Below are 18,751 nucleotides of genomic sequence, written 5' to 3'. Positions count from 1 at the left end.
TCAGTGCACTGTAAAGATTTTGCCATTGAGACAGACTCCCTGATCAGTGCCCTGACTATTGAAGTAGGGAACTGATTGAGACGCACCCAACATACACTGGCGGACTCGTTAGGTCATCAAACGGTATATTGGCCAGGTTAAATATAGTTCCAGTGACAAAGTAGCCTACTGTAACCCTAACCATGGCCGCAAACAAGTGTGCTGTTGTTGTGCTCAGTACATCTCGTCTTGATCAACTTCTGTTGCTGTATTCCATTGTGTTTGATAGAGAGTTTGATGTTCAATATTTTCATAATGTAGGTGTCACGGTCATGGCTGTAATGAAGTGCACTACGAAGGAATTACTCAAAATAAATCTTTAATCCAAGAATCAAAACAATGACCAGGAGAATAACCACACAACCACAATACACTTAAATACACTGGCAAGCCAAAGAGCTAACGAGATAATTAAGACAGAATAGAATGAATTCATAGAATGAATTAGAAACACACATTAGGAATTCTTAAACAGGCTCCATTCACAAAAAAAAGTTTGGGATGTTTTTAAAAGCTTATACAAAAGAAAGTGACTATAATTTGTAATTAATATGAAAAATTTAATGTGGAAAATATCCCTTATCAACCCTTATTTTTCTACTATAAATATTTAAAATACTTAAAAATAAATATTTATTTTATTAACATTTAAATTTCTACAGGCTTATCGTATCTCATACTCCAATATTTGGAATTTAATACATGTGAACAAAAGTGTACATATACCAAACAAGTACATCCTGTTTCATTCTCATGACTTTAAGTACACATTGAGTGACATTAAAGTATAAAAGCAGGGCTCTTTTTGGAACTTCACAAAAACTTCCTCTGAGATTCAACTAGGCTATCTGAAAATCAAGGTGAGTTTTTGGAACAGAAACCTACTGAATAACATTTTTAAGTATCTTTGTGCTTTGTCTTTAAAATGCAATGATAATCCACAGTGTTCAGCATATGAGTAGCCTACAGACATTTAACCTTTCCTGCTTATTCATTTCAGGTTCATGATGGCAATGCTGAAAAGTCTAATTCTTCTTTTCATTATCTTCTCCATGGGAAATGCAGAAGGTAACCTTTACAACCATAAACATTTAATTGTAAAACCCTTATAGTTAATAGAGTATTTTGGAAATGTACAATATTCAATTTACTAATATCTGCATGATTAATGAGGGATTTACAGTGTCAAAGTACGCTTAATTTCGGCACATAATCACATAAACATAAAATAAGCTACATAAAATAATAAAAAATAAAAACATTCTTTGCTGTGAGTATTACAAAAGCCCTGTAACATTTATGTACTGGATGCACAGTTCATTTAGTTGAAAAATGCCCCTATGGATGGAAAAATTTTGGACTCCGGTGCTACAAGTACTTCCCTCAGTTGGTTACCTGGATCACAGCAGAGGTAATGTATTAGTTACAACAAGGTGATTTGGATAACACTTTTTATTAGGTGTCTTTACATCTAAATAAATAAATAGTTCAGTACAATGTACTTAATGTGTTGATGTAAAACACTTTTGCTGCTATTGAGGTGGGAAATGGTTAAGGTTAGGGTCAGGTTTGATGGTTTAAGGGTGGGTTAAGGTGTAAGGGACGGATCAACAGTGTAATCATAGATCTAATTACAGAAATTAATTACAGCTGTATTAATTGAATGCAATTTTTTATATATAAGTACAATGCAAAAACATGTATGTACACAATAAGTGCACTGAATCTAATGCATCATTTAAATGTTAGTACATATTAGTTAAAGACACTTCATATAAAGTGGGAATGATGAATTTTTTTATTTATTTTTTTTAAACTTTCTATTCTGCAAATAAATAATACAGACAACTGATACTGATCAAATAATCAATCAGAGCAGACTTTGTTTGCAAATGACTAAAATGTAGTTTAAAAAGTCACTTATGCTTTCTGCTAAAAAGATTAGATTTTATATTGACAAATAAAAATCTTTCTCTTCAGAAAAACTGCCAAACTCTTGGTGCGAATCTTGCATCTGTGCATAGTAAACCGGAAAATGATTTCCTGCAGAGTCTGTTGCCTTCTCCTTCCACAGTATTGTGGTCTGGTGGTCATGATGGTGAACAAGTAAGTTAAAGTGTGCCATTTGGTTGTCTAAACTAAATTTCTGCTTGAAACAGTAAATGCAATGTTTCTAATGAAGATGGTTTGACTTCAAAGCCAAACTTAATTAGCTTCTTAATTAAGTCTGACTACAGTAGTGCACTTTTCGTATTCATTCTCTTCACTCATTAGGACGGACAATGGTTGTGGAGTGATGGAACTGTGAATGCTGACTTTACCAACTGGTGCTCTTCAGAACCTAACAATTTCGGTGGTCCCGAGAACTGTTTGGAGATCAACTGGACCTGTGAGAATGCACTGTTTTTAAAATTTTAATATAATTCACAATACTATAATTTCATATCATACAGTAACATGAAATGACTCATTTGGATTTCACAAAGTGCCTTAAGTTGAACATTCTATTTTATTTTGATTCTAACACCACTATAATGATCAGAATAACTTATTTCATTATTCCACCCTACAGCTAACCGTTGCTGGAACGATGCTCCCTGTTCCAACACAAAGAACTATGTTTGTGTTGCGGACGTGTGAGATCATATGCAGTCATCCTGCTCCACGTGTACTTTGACTGTACTACATTTACTTTTTCTGATCTTATATTCACAAAAAAATTATTCTGAAATCAAATCTCTTTTCCATATATATTCTCTGTAACACTCCTCAGTTTAATAAAATAATTGACAAAGCAAATCATGTGCATTGTGGACAATCAAATTAATGTATATAAAAATATAAGTATATTGCATAGCAAGGTTTGAGGATACGGTTAGTGGAATGGCATTAAATGAAGTCATCATCAGGGAAGGGGTTAAAGCAAGCTGCACACAGCAGCTTCATCATTGACAAACACTAAAGACGTCTGTTTCCGACAATGGATTGTAAGCGAATTTGGACTTCATCCAGGGCTCTTTCTGTTTTCTGTCTTACATATTTCGGTGTGAGAAACCTCTGCAAAAGAATCAAACTGAATGACGAACAATTTCAGACCATTTTCTAAACCTCTTTGACCGATTAGATCAGTAAGGATTCTGGCTACTTGCATTGCTATTCTGGCATTCCTAGTTCTGATTCTAAACAGCTGATAGAAAACACACAGGACATGATCAGAAAAAAAATATTCTTTGATCAGAATAAAGTAATCTCCAACATTTATCTGTAATATTTTACTGGGGGATCACAGTGTAGCTGTATGCCCTGATTTTAGTATGGCCTAGAACTTGTAATTTTCACACACAAATAAAGAGTCTGTCACTCAAACTTTAAAGTGTTTTTGTTGTTGTTTTCTGTAACTTTTCAATCAACATTTGAATCAAATGGCCTAGACTATAGAGCATATTTTCCACCGTTTTATATTTTGTTAAAACATACTTTTTCAAACTCAATGCCTTTCATATATCTTCACCAAATCTTCATATAATGCTGGCAAAAAGAATTTGGTCAAGCAAACCACTGTCATAGAAAGCCATGTCTTTAAATGCTGACATTAACAAATAATAATAATATTATCTCCATTATCAATGATTGTCTGTGATTTCTCTCAATTAGTTTACGGTTCCTTTGTTGAAAGGCATAAATGTCTAATCCCCCATTTTTTTTTTAAAACCATTCATTTAAAGATCTCATGATGATACTCGAATTAAAGAACCAGGAGGGTCTTGAAAAAGAAATTCACGAGTTCACACTTACATACAATTAGAGGGGGTAAAGTTTAATGCATATTTGGCGTGCTGTCCGGGGGGAGGGCTCCGAGCTCGGAGTTCGGTCCGAACCCAGAGTACATACCCCCCCTGAAGACTGCTGAATATATATACACCTCTTATGGTTGATTGCTGAGTGCTCTCCACTCGTGTTAATTATCTGAATGTGCTCCTCTCGAACTTTGTTATTAAAACGTCATTAGGAAAAGGAAATTAAATGATCAAAACCTACACGGACCATATTGCCCAAAGTGCTTCACAATCACTAACTACAAACAATAAAACAACATATCTCATAGACAGACACATAATAGCGATTAAAACCTCTTCATGGATATTCCCAAATAGTATTCAAAAGATGTGATTTTAACATGACTTTAATGATTTGGCAGACTTAACAGAGAGAGGGAGATCATTCCAGAGTTTAGGGCCCACATGAGAGAAACCCATGTCACCCTTACTGGGGTTATAATTATACACCCCTCTGATCTCAGAGGTCTATAGGAGTGAAGACTGACAACAGGGCTAGGTTGTGTAGAGCCTTGAAGACAAGTATGAGAATCGTGTAAATAATTATATACCAGACAGGCATCCATTTCAGTGAAATTAGTAACAGATTCGTGTTTCTTGGCAGACTTAAGCATTCTAGCTGCTGCATTCTGTTTTTTTCTGTAAGCCTGCAAGTGCTCTGGCATAATATTCCATAGTAACGGGAATTACAGTAGTCCGTTCGTGTAAAACCACGGCAGATAAAAATGGTTAAGTCTTGGCTTAATGACATAAACAAATTAAACTGGTTGGTAAAATGTAATTTATTTGACTATCCATTTTTAAATCGATGTTCAAAACAACCAGTTGGAGGCAGTAGGTTCACAGATGGTTTTTTAAACAGGGGTTTCTTACACGTAGAGTTAGAAGTTTTGGTGCAGGGAACGTATACAGTTTTTATCACACAAACAATAGAAGCCACAAGTTGGATGTCCAACATCACCGTCAAAAGGATGTAACTAAGTGTTTGTCTGCAGTATGTTCAATAAAGTAATCAAAGAGTTGAAGTCGACTACAAGACTTGACAGTGCGTAAAGCGTGCGTTGCATATCTAAGCCAATGGCATACCAGTAACAAACTATAACACTGGAAATATTCTTCACAACATTAACATCGTTTAGAAACTTATTTGTTTGATCAAAATTTATATTGACTTAAACTGTTTGATTTAGAGATAACATCAAGTTAATATCAGTGAATAATGAGTCAATATTTGTGTAAGCCTACACACTCTTTATAGGTTATTAGTGTAATGTTTTAAACAGAATCCTTTCGATTTAGATTAAATATGCCACTCTCAGTTAAGCTCACAGACTATATGAAATTATCTGTTAGATTAATTTTCAGGTAGACTATCTGCAGCCCCTAAGCTATCATCAGTTGGAAAAAGGCGCTTCAACCCCTGTGATGTGTGGCAGCAGCAGGGTGAGATCGATCTCGTGAGGATGATCAAGCAGACGCAAAGTGGAATACCATAACATTCTCAAGTTTATTAAGGAAGAAGTGTCATTAATGCACACGATAAAGCACAATCACCCACGATGTCCAGTCCATCCGATCATATTACGCATATTAGTGGTACAGCTGAATGACATATTTCTTTGTAGGCCAAAACGCGGAAGCGAGTTAGCATTTTAGCACTTTCTGTTCAATCACCCCGAAGAGTAGACAATGGTCAAATGCCTGAAATAAGGTCAGTGGTGAACACAAGCTCAAGACACTTTCACGTTTTATTCCACGACATACAACATAAAACATCAACTTTACCCCACTCGTGATTTTTTTAAGCTGTTATGTGAAAAAGGCAGTTGCTAACAAGTGGCTGAATGGGACTACAGAGGCTGTCAAGGAGATTAAAGGTCATCATGCTGAACAGGTAAGCTCAGTCCACTTTTACAGCCTAGTTTTGCTTAAAATTGTGCTCTTATAAACTTAACTCCAACGTTCTGGGAAAGTTTGTTGTCAGTTGTCAGAAGCTTAGTTACGGTGACGTTGAATTTGTGGGACCGTGCACCGTGGTGTAGTTAGTTTATACTGGTGGGCCGAAGAGTATCAGACGGCCCACAGGTTGGTGAAGGTGACGTGATGTCCGGCCCAGGTGGAGTCGACGGTCCAAGGGAGCTCAGCAAGGCCGAATGCCCGATGGTCACTGCTGATGTTGAGGGATGGAGGAGCGCAGGTGTCAGGGTGTGTCAGGGTGACAGGTCGAGGTGGAACGATGCGATCTGAGGCTGGAAGCGGAGCCACGGGATCCCCATGCCCTGGAGGAGGTGGCTCACAGTAGGCCTACGGTGTAACCACGTCACTGAGAGGAGGCAACGGAGGTAAACTGGGACTGATGGGAGACAACTCGAGCAGGGCAGTAGACGTGGCAATACAACTATCCATAGGAACATTCAGAAGATGAGGTGGGAGAGTAAGGCTCGGTTGGACCAGTGACTCCAATACAGAATAATCTTCTAACCAAACCCTCGACTTCCACACATACTCTCTCGGCGATGGATGGGATAGCCAGCTCGCACATCTGGTCAGAAGGGCTCCACTCAGGCTCCGGTGTGATTTCAGGCTCAGTCGCTCCTCCTAGTGCAGGCTCCATCATCACAGCTGAGTCATTCTCTCCATCTGCGGTGGGCACGTGCTGCCTCTCCTCGCAGTCAATGGGTTTCTGGCTGGTTATAGGGTCCACATGTTGTATGGATCGGAGGTAGAGCCTCCGACAAGCAACTTGCTTCAACAAGCAACTGTTCACACCAAGAAGGCTATTGTGACAGAGCTCTCTTTCACCAGCTTGGACAGCACTTGTATGGCAAGCCGTTTTAGCTTAAATTGTACCCAGCGTTACTCGTTGTAATTGCATTTTTACTAGTAAGAATTCAATTAGAGAGCTCTACAATTAAATTCTTACTAGCAATTACAATTAGAGAGCTCTCTAATTCAATTATTACTAGTAAGAATTACAATTACAAAGCTCTCTAATTCAATTCTTACTAGTAACAATTCCAATTAGAGAGCTCTACAAATGAATTTTTACTAGTCATATGTCTCCATTGACTTCCATTCATTTTTAATTACGGAGCTCTACAATTGAATTGTTACTAGTAAGAATGCAATTGCAGAGCTCTTTAATTCAATTACAGAGCTCTGTAATTATATATGTCTTTAATTCGTTTTTTTACTAGTAGAAATTCAATTAGAGATCTCTGTAATTGCATTCTTACTAGTAAGAATTTAATTAGAGAGCTCTCTAATTGTAATTGTTGAAAAGTTAGTAAATACATTGTTAAAATAGTCCAGACAGTGGCTCAACCTTAAGTTTATCAAGCGAATACTTTTTGTGCGCAAAAAAAAACCTAAAATAACGACTAACGACTAACGTGTGGGCCTCTGACGTGAGTTATCATCAACTGAGAAGATGACGTAGATGGGTCTCGATGTAGTGTTTAAAATGGTTCTAAGGGACTGTTTGTTTTTTATTTAAGCGGCTACCGGAGGAGTTTTGAAATCTATAGTCAAAATAGACTTGACCCTCCCTTCGCTAGCAATACATTTTTCTATGACCCTCCAAAATGATTGTGAAAAAGGCATGACCCTCCCCGATAATTTATTGATTACTTCTGTACTGGTTTGCGATTGGCAAAGATGTTCAGATAAATGTTTTTTTACAAGCATGACAAACGACTTAACCTCATCTTACACATCACACTCCACTGTTATGGTGGCCATTTCAGTAGATTTAATCACTAACATTGTTGTGGAAACACAATAAGCATGACAACTAAAATATGGTAGTATCGTGCTACAGCGCACATTCTATCAGCTGCAGTTCTGGCGCCTAGTCCCAATACTGTAAAACTCGGCGTACATTCACATCACATGTTAATGCAGTGTTAGAGTTACACTCACAGGACACTGCACTTATTCGCAATCACAAAAGTTCATTATTTGCTCATGCTTTAAAGCTTTGCTGGGTAAACATTTCATTGGCGTTCTGTTCTGACATGATGCACGCGGACGCACAAACAGCGCCAAACTGGATTTTTGTTGGGTCAGACCCCTCTGCTAGCGATGGGGGGCCGAGACTGAGAAAGCTACATGGAGCTACATGGAAAAATATGCACCAAACAAGCCACTTTGAAATTTTGCTGTTTTCGTGAATACAAAAGTTGGGTGACCCTCCCCCTAGACTAAAAAAAGTTGGATGACCCTCCCCTCAACAAAGAATAAAAAGACATGACCCTCCCCTATTTTCCTCCGGTGGTCCATTCCATAAATACTGAACGGTCTCTAAAGTGTGCATTTCCTGGATGTCCGAATCATGAGAAATCATAGACAGTAAAAGAAATGGACACAGCGACCCCATTGGATTCAACAGAGAAAAGTGAAGTCAATTAGAAGCTCTCACTTCCTGATGGCTGACCGTACTGCGCAGACTCAAACTGAGCTTGACGACGTACATGTGACGTGAGCAACCTGTCTGTCTTCTAGTAGCTGTGCCAAGAGAAATATGAATCATTCCCTTCCGAAACTTGCAGAGACGGAGAGTGTGAGTAGGAGCTGTCCATGAGCTAGGAGCAGGAGCAACTTTTGCTAAGTATTCTGATTAATTATTTTGTCATTTTGCCTCCACGTCCCCCCGATTGCCTGCGAGCTTCTCCTCCTGTCCATACGGTAATTTCTCTACTGTGCGACAGAGAGTTTATGACGCAATCGTTAGCCTATTTTTACAAAAACTGCTTCTATGGGGCCATAACGTAAGATACAAGGTAATGGCCCAGACAGCATGCATAACATTGATTCAATGTTGAGTTTTGATCCAAACCATCATTTTGGTTGACATCAAAATTTCAGTGTTTACAGTGTGTTGGATCAGCATTGAAATTTTGATGAAAGGGAACAGCACACATGGGTGAAGACAGTGACATTGAACTAACAGTGAGTCTTAGTTTACGAGCTCAAGATCTTGCAGGCATGTATCTGTGCAAAACACTACTGGGTGTTTCCCAATCAGTGGGGCGTTTCAGTTCATGATGGGCACTTTCAATGGTGTTACCTCATTTGCTCTAATACACTGGGGGTTTGGTTTAGGGGTGGGCCCTCATGATTTTAACAAGTCTTTTGAAAACACAAGGTGTGTCCTATACGGAAGTCTTGTGTGTTTGACATGCATGAACTCTCTGAGTTTCAAACAATTGTGCATATAATGTATTTCTGTTTTTAGCATGCTTTTTACTTGCATTTTATTTATTGTTACTAAATCTACTAACATACATTCATTTTCAAAGTAAGTAAAGTGTTGAAATAAATTGCACAAATAGCATGGGAACATTGATACAATTTTGAGTTTTGATCCAAACCATAATTTTGGTTGAGATTGACATTTCAGTGTTTAAAGTGTGTTGGATTAGCATTGAAATTGTGATGAAAGCCAACAGCACACATGGGTGGAGACAGTGACATTGAACTAACAGTGATTTGTAGTTGATGAGCACAAGATCATTCAGGCATGTATCTCTGCAGAACACTAGTGGGTGTTTCTCTATCAGTGGAGTGTTTTCAAAACTCAATGGGCATTTTCAACCACTTTACCTGATTTGCTCTAATCCACTGGGGGCCTGGTTTAGGGGTGGGCCTTCATGATTTTAGCAAGTCTGTTGAAAAATGGTTGAAAAACATTTATTGTAGTTTTAAACTGGCCACTGATTGGTAAACGCCCATTTTGGTTTTGTATGCGCACTTCTCAGTAGTCTAATGCTTCCTCATTAGAGAGAAAACATAGATGCATCCTATACAGAAGTCTTGTTTCTTGAAGCACCTGACATACTTGCATGACTTCTCTTGCACAGTTTCAAACAATGGTGCATCTACATTCTTAAAAAATGCACATTGTTTTAGTAAAGTTTATCACGAGTTTCCTGAATAAAGTTCTAACGTCATTTAACACATTTCTTGAAGTGGAGGAGACATGAACATGTGCTTGCATGCAGAGCACATTGCTCCTATAGTAGGAATGAAGGCCGACGAAGATGGACAATTAAAAAAAAAAGAAGCACCCTCCTGATAATGCTGACATTGATTATACACTGAGTTGTTGTCGACAGCATAATCACTTGACCTGGGACTTGATGATATCCTGTGCCTTATCACTGCTTAATCAGGTAATCATTCATATTCCTGAATCTGTATTAAATTTGAGAAATGTAACTGATTTCCATTCAGTTTAGCTTGTTTCCACTGAAAAAACAAAAAAGCCCGAAATGAAAATTCTGTCATCATTTATTCACCCTCAAGTTGTTCCAAACCTGTATGAATTTCTCTCTTCTGCTGCACACAAAAGAAGATAGAGTGAAGAATGTTGGCATCCAGACAGTTGATGGTAGCCATTGACTTCCATGGTATTTATTCTCTATATGGAAATCAATGGCCACCGTCAACTTTCTGGTTACCAACATTCTTTAAAATATCTTCTTTTGTGTTCAACAGAAGAAAGAAACTCATACAGGTTTGGAATAACTTGAGGGTGAGTAAATGATGACAGAATTTTCATTTCGGGCTGAACCATCCCTGTAAAGAAATTTTCATTGAAAAAACCTAAGCTCTTTTATTCTACAAGATAAACTTGTTACTTGAATGCTATGTAGTTTCACAGAAAATGAACTGAGATATAGTTAATGGCTATAGTATAGCTCATAGGTGTTTGTTCCTCTTCATGAAGAGTTTAGCTCCAACACCTGCCTGGAAGTTTTCATTGATCCTAATGACCTTGATTTGCTGCCTCAGGTGTGTTTAATTAGGGCTGGAGATAAAATCAGACACCCCTGCCATAGTACTTTCTTTTACTTTAATCGTAGTTTTTAAAAGTGAATCATATTGTGTTTAGTAGGCCTATATTAACATTCTTGAATGTGGCAACTGAATTGACTTGTTCTTGAATAACATCATGCTTTATTTTTCAGATTTCAGAGAACCCAAAGGAAAAGAGGCAGTAGTCTGATGTAAGACAGATTTTGAAAAACCTGAACTGTTGGACCACTTGTAGTTATGAAATCAGACTTCTGAAGCCAATTTTATTTTTAAAGGTTGAAATGCTTCTGTCCTATTTCTCCCCCTTTCTTTTTTAAAGAATGATCTTTTAATATATTTTTGTCATTGATTGAATAAAATAAATTGACTCAACTGCTGGAAAGGTGTCATTTATATTTTAAAAGTTTTTTGCCAAATTTTTAAATGGTCAGGAATTTGTTGACGCATCATTGAAGTGTAGTTGAAATATTAATGTTGTTTCAACATTAACTTGTACATCAGATGGCAACATTGTTTGACATTCCTTTTCATTTGTATTTTCAGTGTTTCAACCAAATGTATTTAGAATCAACATCACATTGTAACATTGATCAAACCATATTACCAAAGATTATTTTAGTTAATTTCAGTGTTGATTCAACAGCAGTGATGTAGATTCAACATCTTGTAATGTTGATTCAATATTACCAAAGATTATTTTAGTTAATTTCAGTGTTGATTCAACAGCAGTGATGTAGATTCAACATCATAGTGTAACGTTGATTCAACAATATTACCAAAGATTATTTTAGTTAATTTCAGTGTTAATTCAACAGCAGTGATGTAGATTCAACATCTTAGTGTAATGTTGATTCAATATTACCAAAGATTATTTTTGTTAATTTCAGTATTGATTCAGCATCGGTGATGTAGAATCAATCATAGTGTAATGTTGATTCAGTAGCATTACTATTGATTTTTTGTTCAACAGTTTCAACATTAACTGAGGGTGCAAAAGTGATGTTGATAAAATATCACTTTGTAATGTTGAATCAATACTATTACCGTTGATTTTTGGCTGAAATCTCAACATTGCTTTACCGTTAACTGAGGGTGCAAGAGTGATGCAAAAACATCACTTTGTAATGTTGAAGCAATATTAACACCATTGATTTGTGATTGAAATCTGAACATTATTTCAATATTAACCGAGGGTGCAAAAGTGACATTGAAACAACATCATTTTGTAATGTTGAAGCAATATTAACACCATTGATTTGTGATTGAAATCTGAACATTATTTCAATATTAACCGAGGGTGCAAGAGTGATGCTAAAGCAACATCACTTTCTAACGTCATTTCAATGTAATCAGCGTTGACATATCAACACTGACTCAACATTGTTTCAATGGTTACATGCTATCTGGGGGAGCCTTTTATACATTTTCGTGTTTCTTTAGAAATAAATAAAGGACAAATGGAGTCTTTAAATGCCTCAGATGTAAAGTTATTCGCTGTCAAAGTGACGCCAAAATGAATGGGAGTCAATGGAATGCTAACAGCAGGTGGGGGTCTGCTAATAAATGGTGGCGCCCAGGGAAGCTTCAGTTTTTTATGAAACATTGCCCCCCTGGAGAAAACGTATGCCTCATCAATGCAGCAAAATGAATGGCCATCAAATGATCGTGAGCGTCATCTTCTCAGTTCTCGCGCATGCGTCGTGGCGCTCTTGTGAACTCAGTTCAGAGGCCCTCACGAAAGAAAATGAAAAGTTGAATAAAGTCATTATTTTTGTTTGTTTTTTGCGCACAAAAAGTATTCTCTTCACTTGATAAACTTAAGGTTGAGCCACTGTAGTCTTTTAAAAATATCTCAATTTGTGTTCCGAAGATGAACGAAAGTCTTACGGGGTTGGAACAACATGAGGTGAGTAATTACTGACAGAATTTTTGGGTGAACTAACCCTTTAAGTTTCTACAGTATAGAGTGAACAACAGTGTGCGTATACTGTTTATTCTTCATATAAGTGATATAAGTTTAAATCCACCCTATATGTCATCATGTAAGAGCTTATTGAAACCTGAAATTAGAACCAAATTCTTTAACAGGCTCGGTTTACTGGATATTTCTTTCTTTCTTTAACTGTTAATTGATCATTGATAAAGTCACAATCATAATTTAGTACAGAATATATTTTGTAGTAGATTTGTGACAAATCATTTAAATGTGAAAGCCCATAAGGCCTTACATATTTAAATAGGAACACACTTTCCTAACGATTTGTAAAGTTTTATTATTGTGAATGAGTAATTACAGTAGAAAATGTTCAGAAGAGTAAAATAATTCCAGAGGTAAAATTACACTGCAAAATTTCATTTGAATCCCTTTATCAATTTATAGTTTAGAGCTGATTAAAATAAATTATTTTCACCTATAAAATAAGAGACATGTGCACTTGTATCATATCAGTTTAACATTAAGGACACTATGCAATTTATCCACTGATGTACAAAATGTACAGAATGATTTTACTGTAAAAGACAAAATTGTTATCTCAGCAGATTTGTTTGAGGTTCACAGTTTATGAATTATTCATCATCGTCGTCATCATCATCGTCGTCATCATCGCCATTGTCATCATCATTGTCATCGTCATCATCATCATCATCATCATCATCGTCGTCGTCGTCGTCATCCTCCTCATCATCATCATCCTCTGTGTTGACTGTTCCAGAGAGGACATCTTCTATCCAGTTTTCCAGTTCTTCAGGTGACGGCAGCTCATCATCATCAGGTATCTCCAACCATACACTGTCCGCCTGTCATAGAGGCCATGAGTCAATGGACTTACAACAGCAATAAACATTTGTTATAATAATAATAATACATTTATTATTATGTACCATGACAGTGGGACAAATCCAAACATGAGAAAGATGGTCTTCATAATGAACTTTTTAGTATTGCACTTACATCTGTAACATTTACTATGCCAATCTGTGGTCTAAAGAGGTCAACCTTGAAGGTCTTCTCCCAGTACGGAATGAGCTAAGAAAGGAATTATGCATATGAAGAGGGGTTTAAAAAAAAGAAAGCATTTTTCTTTCAGTTTCTGACATCCATTTTACATTACAGTTCTGACTCAATATAGTCATGCATCTATCCAGACTTATTTTAGTCACCAATGGGAAGTTGTCGGGGTCGATCCACACAATACTCAGGTCTGGATTGTGTGTGTTGTCTCTGGCAACCTCCTTCAAAATCTCCAAGAATTCAAAACCATCTAAAAAACAAATTTATGATAAAGTCCTTATCTCATTAATTCCTTTAGTCAATGATGCTTGCCCCAAACAAAAATCATTTGGCTTTATGACTTATGAATTAAGAGAGGTGTCCTGAAACTGCACATACCAGGGTCCTCCTCTTCTGCAAAGGCTACAATGTGAATTCCATTCAAATCATCCTCCTGCATATAAGAGAATTTATTTCAGTGTCATTGCTTTATGATATCTACATGTATTCCTCCACTCCGCATCGGGGTCTGATTACCCTGTCAGGGCATCATTTTTGTGATAAAGCTGACTTTTCACTATCCCACTTATTGCATGACCATTCACTAAATAAATACATATAGGTAACGTGGACATAAAATATTGATTTGAGTTTAAATTATTTTAGAACTGAATATCTTAAAATGTCTGCCAAAAAGGAAAAAAACATTCCATTACAATAAACCAGGCCAACAATATTACAGTAAAATTGAGAGTGAAGTCATCTGGGGTAAAAATAAATAAATTTACAATCGATATCTGAGATGGTGCAAGATGGTATTTGTATGAAAAGAGAGAGAGTGCAAATCCACAGTGTCATATGAGAGAAATGAGACACGGAAAAAAAATTGTTTCAACTTAAAGTAAGTGTTCGTGTTGCCTTAAAATTAAAAGTTTAGTCAACTTGAAATGTGAAGTTGTACTAAGTGACAACTTAGATATTTGAGTTGGCTGAACTAAAATTTTTAAGGAAGCACAAACACTTATTTTTCTAAAAAAAAAAAATTAAAAAAAAGTACTGTGAGTTTTATTGGTTATGTTTAGGTATGGGGTAGGGTTAAGGCATCTAGAATATGGTCATGTAGAATAAGGCATTAATATGTGCAAAGTTTTATTTAAAATATATTGCTCACCCAAGTCTCAAACATGTCCTCTGCCCTGAGCTTTCTTAGAGTTGGTCTGTGGAGGTCAATAAAGGATAGCATCGGTATGTAATATGAGATCGGTATAAAATATCTGTATCCATCCTTCAGAAAATCATTAGATTAGCTTTCCTGATTACCTCCTGTGTTCAGATATGAAGGCCACCAGCTCTTCCTCTGAGTGGGGTTTGTCCGGAATGGTGACTGGTTCCTCCATGAAGGGCTCATAGAAGTCCACCTCATTCATCTTCAGAGTCAGCTCTTTTGCCACCTACAATGCAAAAATAAAAGCAACTCATCTACCATCAATTGTTTTCAGAGAATTACTGCTTCCCCAAAAGAAAAATAATCACACAATGATAAAGATCTTCTGAACATAAACAGAGCATAAAATAACATGATACTCACAGATTTCTCAAAGGTGGCAAAAAATTTGATAAAAGGCTGAAACTGTTCAGCTGCTTCTTGGAAAGCAAGATAATCTGAGGAAACCAGAGAAAAAAGAAAGAGGAAAAATGTGGAGGTGAGGCAATGAGGTGAGATGAGGCGATAATGTATTTATTTGATAAAAGACAACAGGGAATCAAAAACTGTAAATTACCATTTTTATTGTAAGTGGAACCTTTCTTTTTGACAGTGTGAACAGAGTGGTGATTTGAAGTAAATTACCTCTAAATGTCAATAGCTTGAAAAAGTAGAAGCCTACAATGCTCAAGGGAGCTCATAAGGTTTCAATGTGCATTTAAAAAAAATCTGGAATGTACAGACATTGTGTTAACCTTTATTGCATGGTATTAATTCATTGCATAGGTGTGTGTTTGAAACATGCAGAGATCAGATAACTACAGCTGAAGGGTATATTTGTCTCTGAACATTCAGATACCTCCTGCCTCTCATAGTCTGCACATACATACTCACGTTCAGAGTCACGACTCTTGAAGAAGCCAATGAGTTTGATATCTTCTTCCATACGGTCAAAAGCTCGCAACTCCAGAGCATTGTCAATTATCTCAACCGGATCTTCCAACAGCTGAAGCATGAGGGAGAGAAGGGGAGAAAGAGAGTTAAAGCAACATATAAAAGTCTAAAACAAATGAGATGTCTGAATTTATGATAAATACAGATTCTTTACATCCAGAATGAATTCCACAAGAGTGTCTGCAGAGAGCAGTCCATCAAATTCAATCACACGGTCCTCCTTAAAGACATAGACGCTGCCCTCCTCATGCAAACCTTACAGTGAAACACATACTATAGTCACTCATCATGGCAGTGTAAAGTGTAAAGTACATTGTACAGCCTTTATAGCCTACTGTATCATTATCCATTTAAGCAAATCTCCTGCAGGGATTGATGTTGCGTTAAACTATAAACTGTGATATTTAATGAGGATAATGATAATAATAATGTCTGTATCTCAATAAAAGATTTATATGAAACAAGAGAGTGCAAGTTCACAGTGTCATATGGGTCACAGTGATTTTGCCAAGTAAAACATGTTCCTGACTTGGATCAACATAGTTTGTTGGTCCTGGAATCCCTACCCATAACTTATCCCTTAACTCAGAGGGAAATGATAGGTGAATAACTCTGAAGTAGAAGCACCTAACCCTGGTTGTAAGCCGAAACTTGACATAAACAGTAAACCCTCAAATCTAATTGTTGATTGGAATATTGTTTCAGGATCAACAAAGATGTTATTGTTTTGCCTCACCTAGTTTCTTGGCAACCTTAGCATCTTTTTGGGAGTCAACCATTCCAAAGCCAATATTCTTTTCCTCCAAGACTTGAGCAGCTAACTGTGGAAAAACAAATGATTTGTACTATAACAGTATGTTTTTATTTGTCTTATTTATTAGTTCAGACTCCAAGGAAAATCCAAAGTAAAGTATCTATGCTATTCGGTCAAAGTTAGACCGAACAAGAGGTTTTGTAGAGTGCATACAGTTTGCCCTCCAATGTGAAACACAGACTCTCACCCAATATGATAATATGGGGAATAAATACTGGAGGAATTGTTGGAAGGCATGAGTTAAGCAGCTGTTTATACTCAAGCAAGCATTGTAATTTAGAGGATTATATGAACATGCTTCAGATTTTTGTTAAAAAAAACCTTGTGTAATATTGCTGTGAATATCAGAAGTACAAAGAGTATCATGCACTGACATAATAGTCTAGATAGTGAACCTGTGAGCCATACATTTAGAGTAAAGGAGAGCACACTTATGTAATCATTTTAGAAGTGATCTGGTTCCATAAATACCCTGGTGTTCTGCTTTCATTATGATGCAAGTAATTTGAATGGCTGAATTTTAAAAGCCAGTTTCCCAAGCCCACATTCAGAAGGCTATCAGGAGTACTGAAAATAAAGTGCTTGATTAACACGCTGACTAAAGATGTCCACTTTTTTAAATCCAGATAAATACATAAGTGAAAAAAGAGAGCCATGCGAAGATAGACATGTCAATCGGCTGCAGTCTGTGGGCCTCTAAACTGATATTACTACATACAGCATGCAAAACATGTATTTGAATTTATGATGACCACCCATATTCATTTTATACAGAAATAAAAAATACCAGAAACTCCCCCGCAAAAAATGAATAAATATAATGTACTTATTTTTAATGACCACTGCACAGTTGTTGAAAGCCGTACTGTGTCTGTAGTCAATCCCATGTTGCTTTGCTCCAATAAACACTCTCTGATTTCCATTCAGTCTTACATCTACCTTATATCATGCAGTCACACTTGACTTTTCCTCTCTTACCTCTAGCACTAGTTCAGTCATTTGTAACTGTTTCTGCAGCTCTTTTGCAGTTGGCGGAGGAGCGTGGTAGAACAGGCAGAGCATGTCGTATTTCTTCAGGGATTTGCGGTAGTTCTTGTCATCTATGTCCAAGACACGGTCTTTGCCATCATAACGTGGGAATTCGAGGCCTTTCTCAGCACCAGCCAGGGTAGAGACACCCAGAGAGGCAAACAGCAGGATCCAGGTGGTCTGCATGGTCTATAGTGACTAAAACTTTTCCAAAAAAGAAACTATATGGCTCTTCATGCAGCTTCACTAGCTTTCAGAAAGCTTTGGTCTAGAAGTGTGAGAAATATAAGTCAAGAGTTATTAACAGAAATAATAAGAGTGCCAACCGTCCAGGCCTTCTTCCACTGTCCTTTCTGAGGGTCTGTATACCCTTCTTCTGAAAATTCAGCTTTCTTCAGCAAACCCTTGACTCTCTGCCTTCTCTCCTGACCTGAGACAAAGAGTGGCTGATGGATTGTGCTGGTAATAGGATTGGAGAGAGCAGCCAGGATACCTTACATAGCAGTGTTCCTCTAACCCTTTTTTAGGAGACCAGTTGTCTCAGAGCTAAAAATACCACAGCTGGACAGCATAGGGACAAGAGCACTGTGGAAGAGTGATTAGGCCGCAGCTAATGACATTTGATGCTGAGAGAGGGAAAGAGTGGCACGAAGACTTCACTGCAACATAACACAGATGTAAACAAGAGCAAATACACTCTTTTCAGTATGTTCATGTGTGAGAGATGGAAAACAGCTTGCAGTTAGTGACAAAGTCATTGTACATTCGAGTGTACTGTACTGTAATCGGACACTTGTCCACTGTTAAAAAAACGAACAAAAAAACGAACACACGCACACATGCGCACGCGCGTGTGTGAGCTTTTTTTTATTTTTGGTTAGGTATGTCCCTCTACATTTGTGTGCAAGTTAAGCTGACATTGTGTGCTGTTGTGGAGATGTGACAGTGATTTGTGCTGTGAGCTCTAAAAAAAAAACATTTGCACAGGGATAGACGGCCAAAAGTCTTAATTGGAATCAATAATGGAGGCAGGAACCCTGGAGCATACAATCAGTTATTAGAAT

The 18,751-nt window shown here is 37.1% G+C and overlaps 2 protein-coding genes across 2 annotated transcripts; one reads left to right on the top strand and one right to left on the bottom strand.

The window, feature by feature from the left end:
- The first annotated feature begins 786 nt into the window (after positions 1 to 786).
- On the top strand, positions 787 to 3,408 carry LOC307164754 (ladderlectin-like). The gene is made up of 6 exons (XM_079881813.1): positions 787 to 899; positions 1,040 to 1,107; positions 1,356 to 1,450; positions 2,020 to 2,145; positions 2,314 to 2,428; positions 2,612 to 3,408. Exons 2-6 carry the CDS (start codon positions 1,044 to 1,046, stop codon positions 2,677 to 2,679), a joined length of 468 nt encoding a protein of 155 aa, XP_079737939.1. The 5' UTR covers positions 787 to 899; positions 1,040 to 1,043; the 3' UTR covers positions 2,680 to 3,408.
- A 9,534-nt stretch (positions 3,409 to 12,942) lies between these two features.
- On the bottom strand, positions 12,943 to 18,250 carry casq2 (calsequestrin 2). Its single transcript, XM_079881319.1, has 11 exons — positions 17,637 to 18,250; positions 16,581 to 16,665; positions 15,999 to 16,099; positions 15,785 to 15,896; positions 15,275 to 15,348; positions 15,007 to 15,137; positions 14,858 to 14,903; positions 14,086 to 14,140; positions 13,857 to 13,957; positions 13,648 to 13,722; positions 12,943 to 13,493 (listed from the first exon to the last, which is right to left on the bottom strand). Exons 1-11 carry the CDS (start codon positions 17,871 to 17,873, stop codon positions 13,263 to 13,265), a joined length of 1,248 nt encoding a protein of 415 aa, XP_079737445.1. The 5' UTR covers positions 17,874 to 18,250; the 3' UTR covers positions 12,943 to 13,262.
- Between the last annotated feature and the right edge of the window lie 501 nt (positions 18,251 to 18,751).

The sequence above is a fragment of the Squalius cephalus genome (assembly GCF_949319135.1).
Source record: "Squalius cephalus genome assembly, chromosome: 9".
Lineage (NCBI taxonomy): Eukaryota > Metazoa > Chordata > Actinopteri > Cypriniformes > Leuciscidae > Squalius > Squalius cephalus.
Note: the sequence above shows the minus strand (reverse complement) of the source record. Positions and strands in the feature narration are given on the sequence as shown.

What these genes read in the sequence shown, in the direction of transcription:
- LOC307164754 (XM_079881813.1), top strand. Translation starts at nt 1,044, where the DNA reads ATGATGGCAATGCTGAAAAGTCTAATTCTTCTTTTCATTATCTTCTCC. An exon ending in TTACCTGGATCACAGCAGAG is followed by an intron (nt 1,451 to 2,019) that starts GTAATGTATTAG and finishes CTTTCTCTTCAG; the next exon opens with AAAAACTGCCAAACTCTTGG. An exon ending in GTGGTCATGATGGTGAACAA is followed by an intron (nt 2,146 to 2,313) that starts GTAAGTTAAAGT and finishes TTCACTCATTAG; the next exon opens with GACGGACAATGGTTGTGGAG.
- casq2 (XM_079881319.1), bottom strand. Translation starts at nt 17,873, where the DNA reads ATGCAGACCACCTGGATCCTGCTGTTTGCCTCTCTGGGTGTCTCTACC. An exon ending in TTGCCACCTTTGAGAAATCT is followed by an intron (nt 15,138 to 15,274) that starts GTGAGTATCATG and finishes TTTGCATTGTAG; the next exon opens with GTGGCAAAAGAGCTGACTCT. An exon ending in ACCCCGACAACTTCCCATTG is followed by an intron (nt 13,723 to 13,856) that starts GTGACTAAAATA and finishes TTCCTTTCTTAG; the next exon opens with CTCATTCCGTACTGGGAGAA.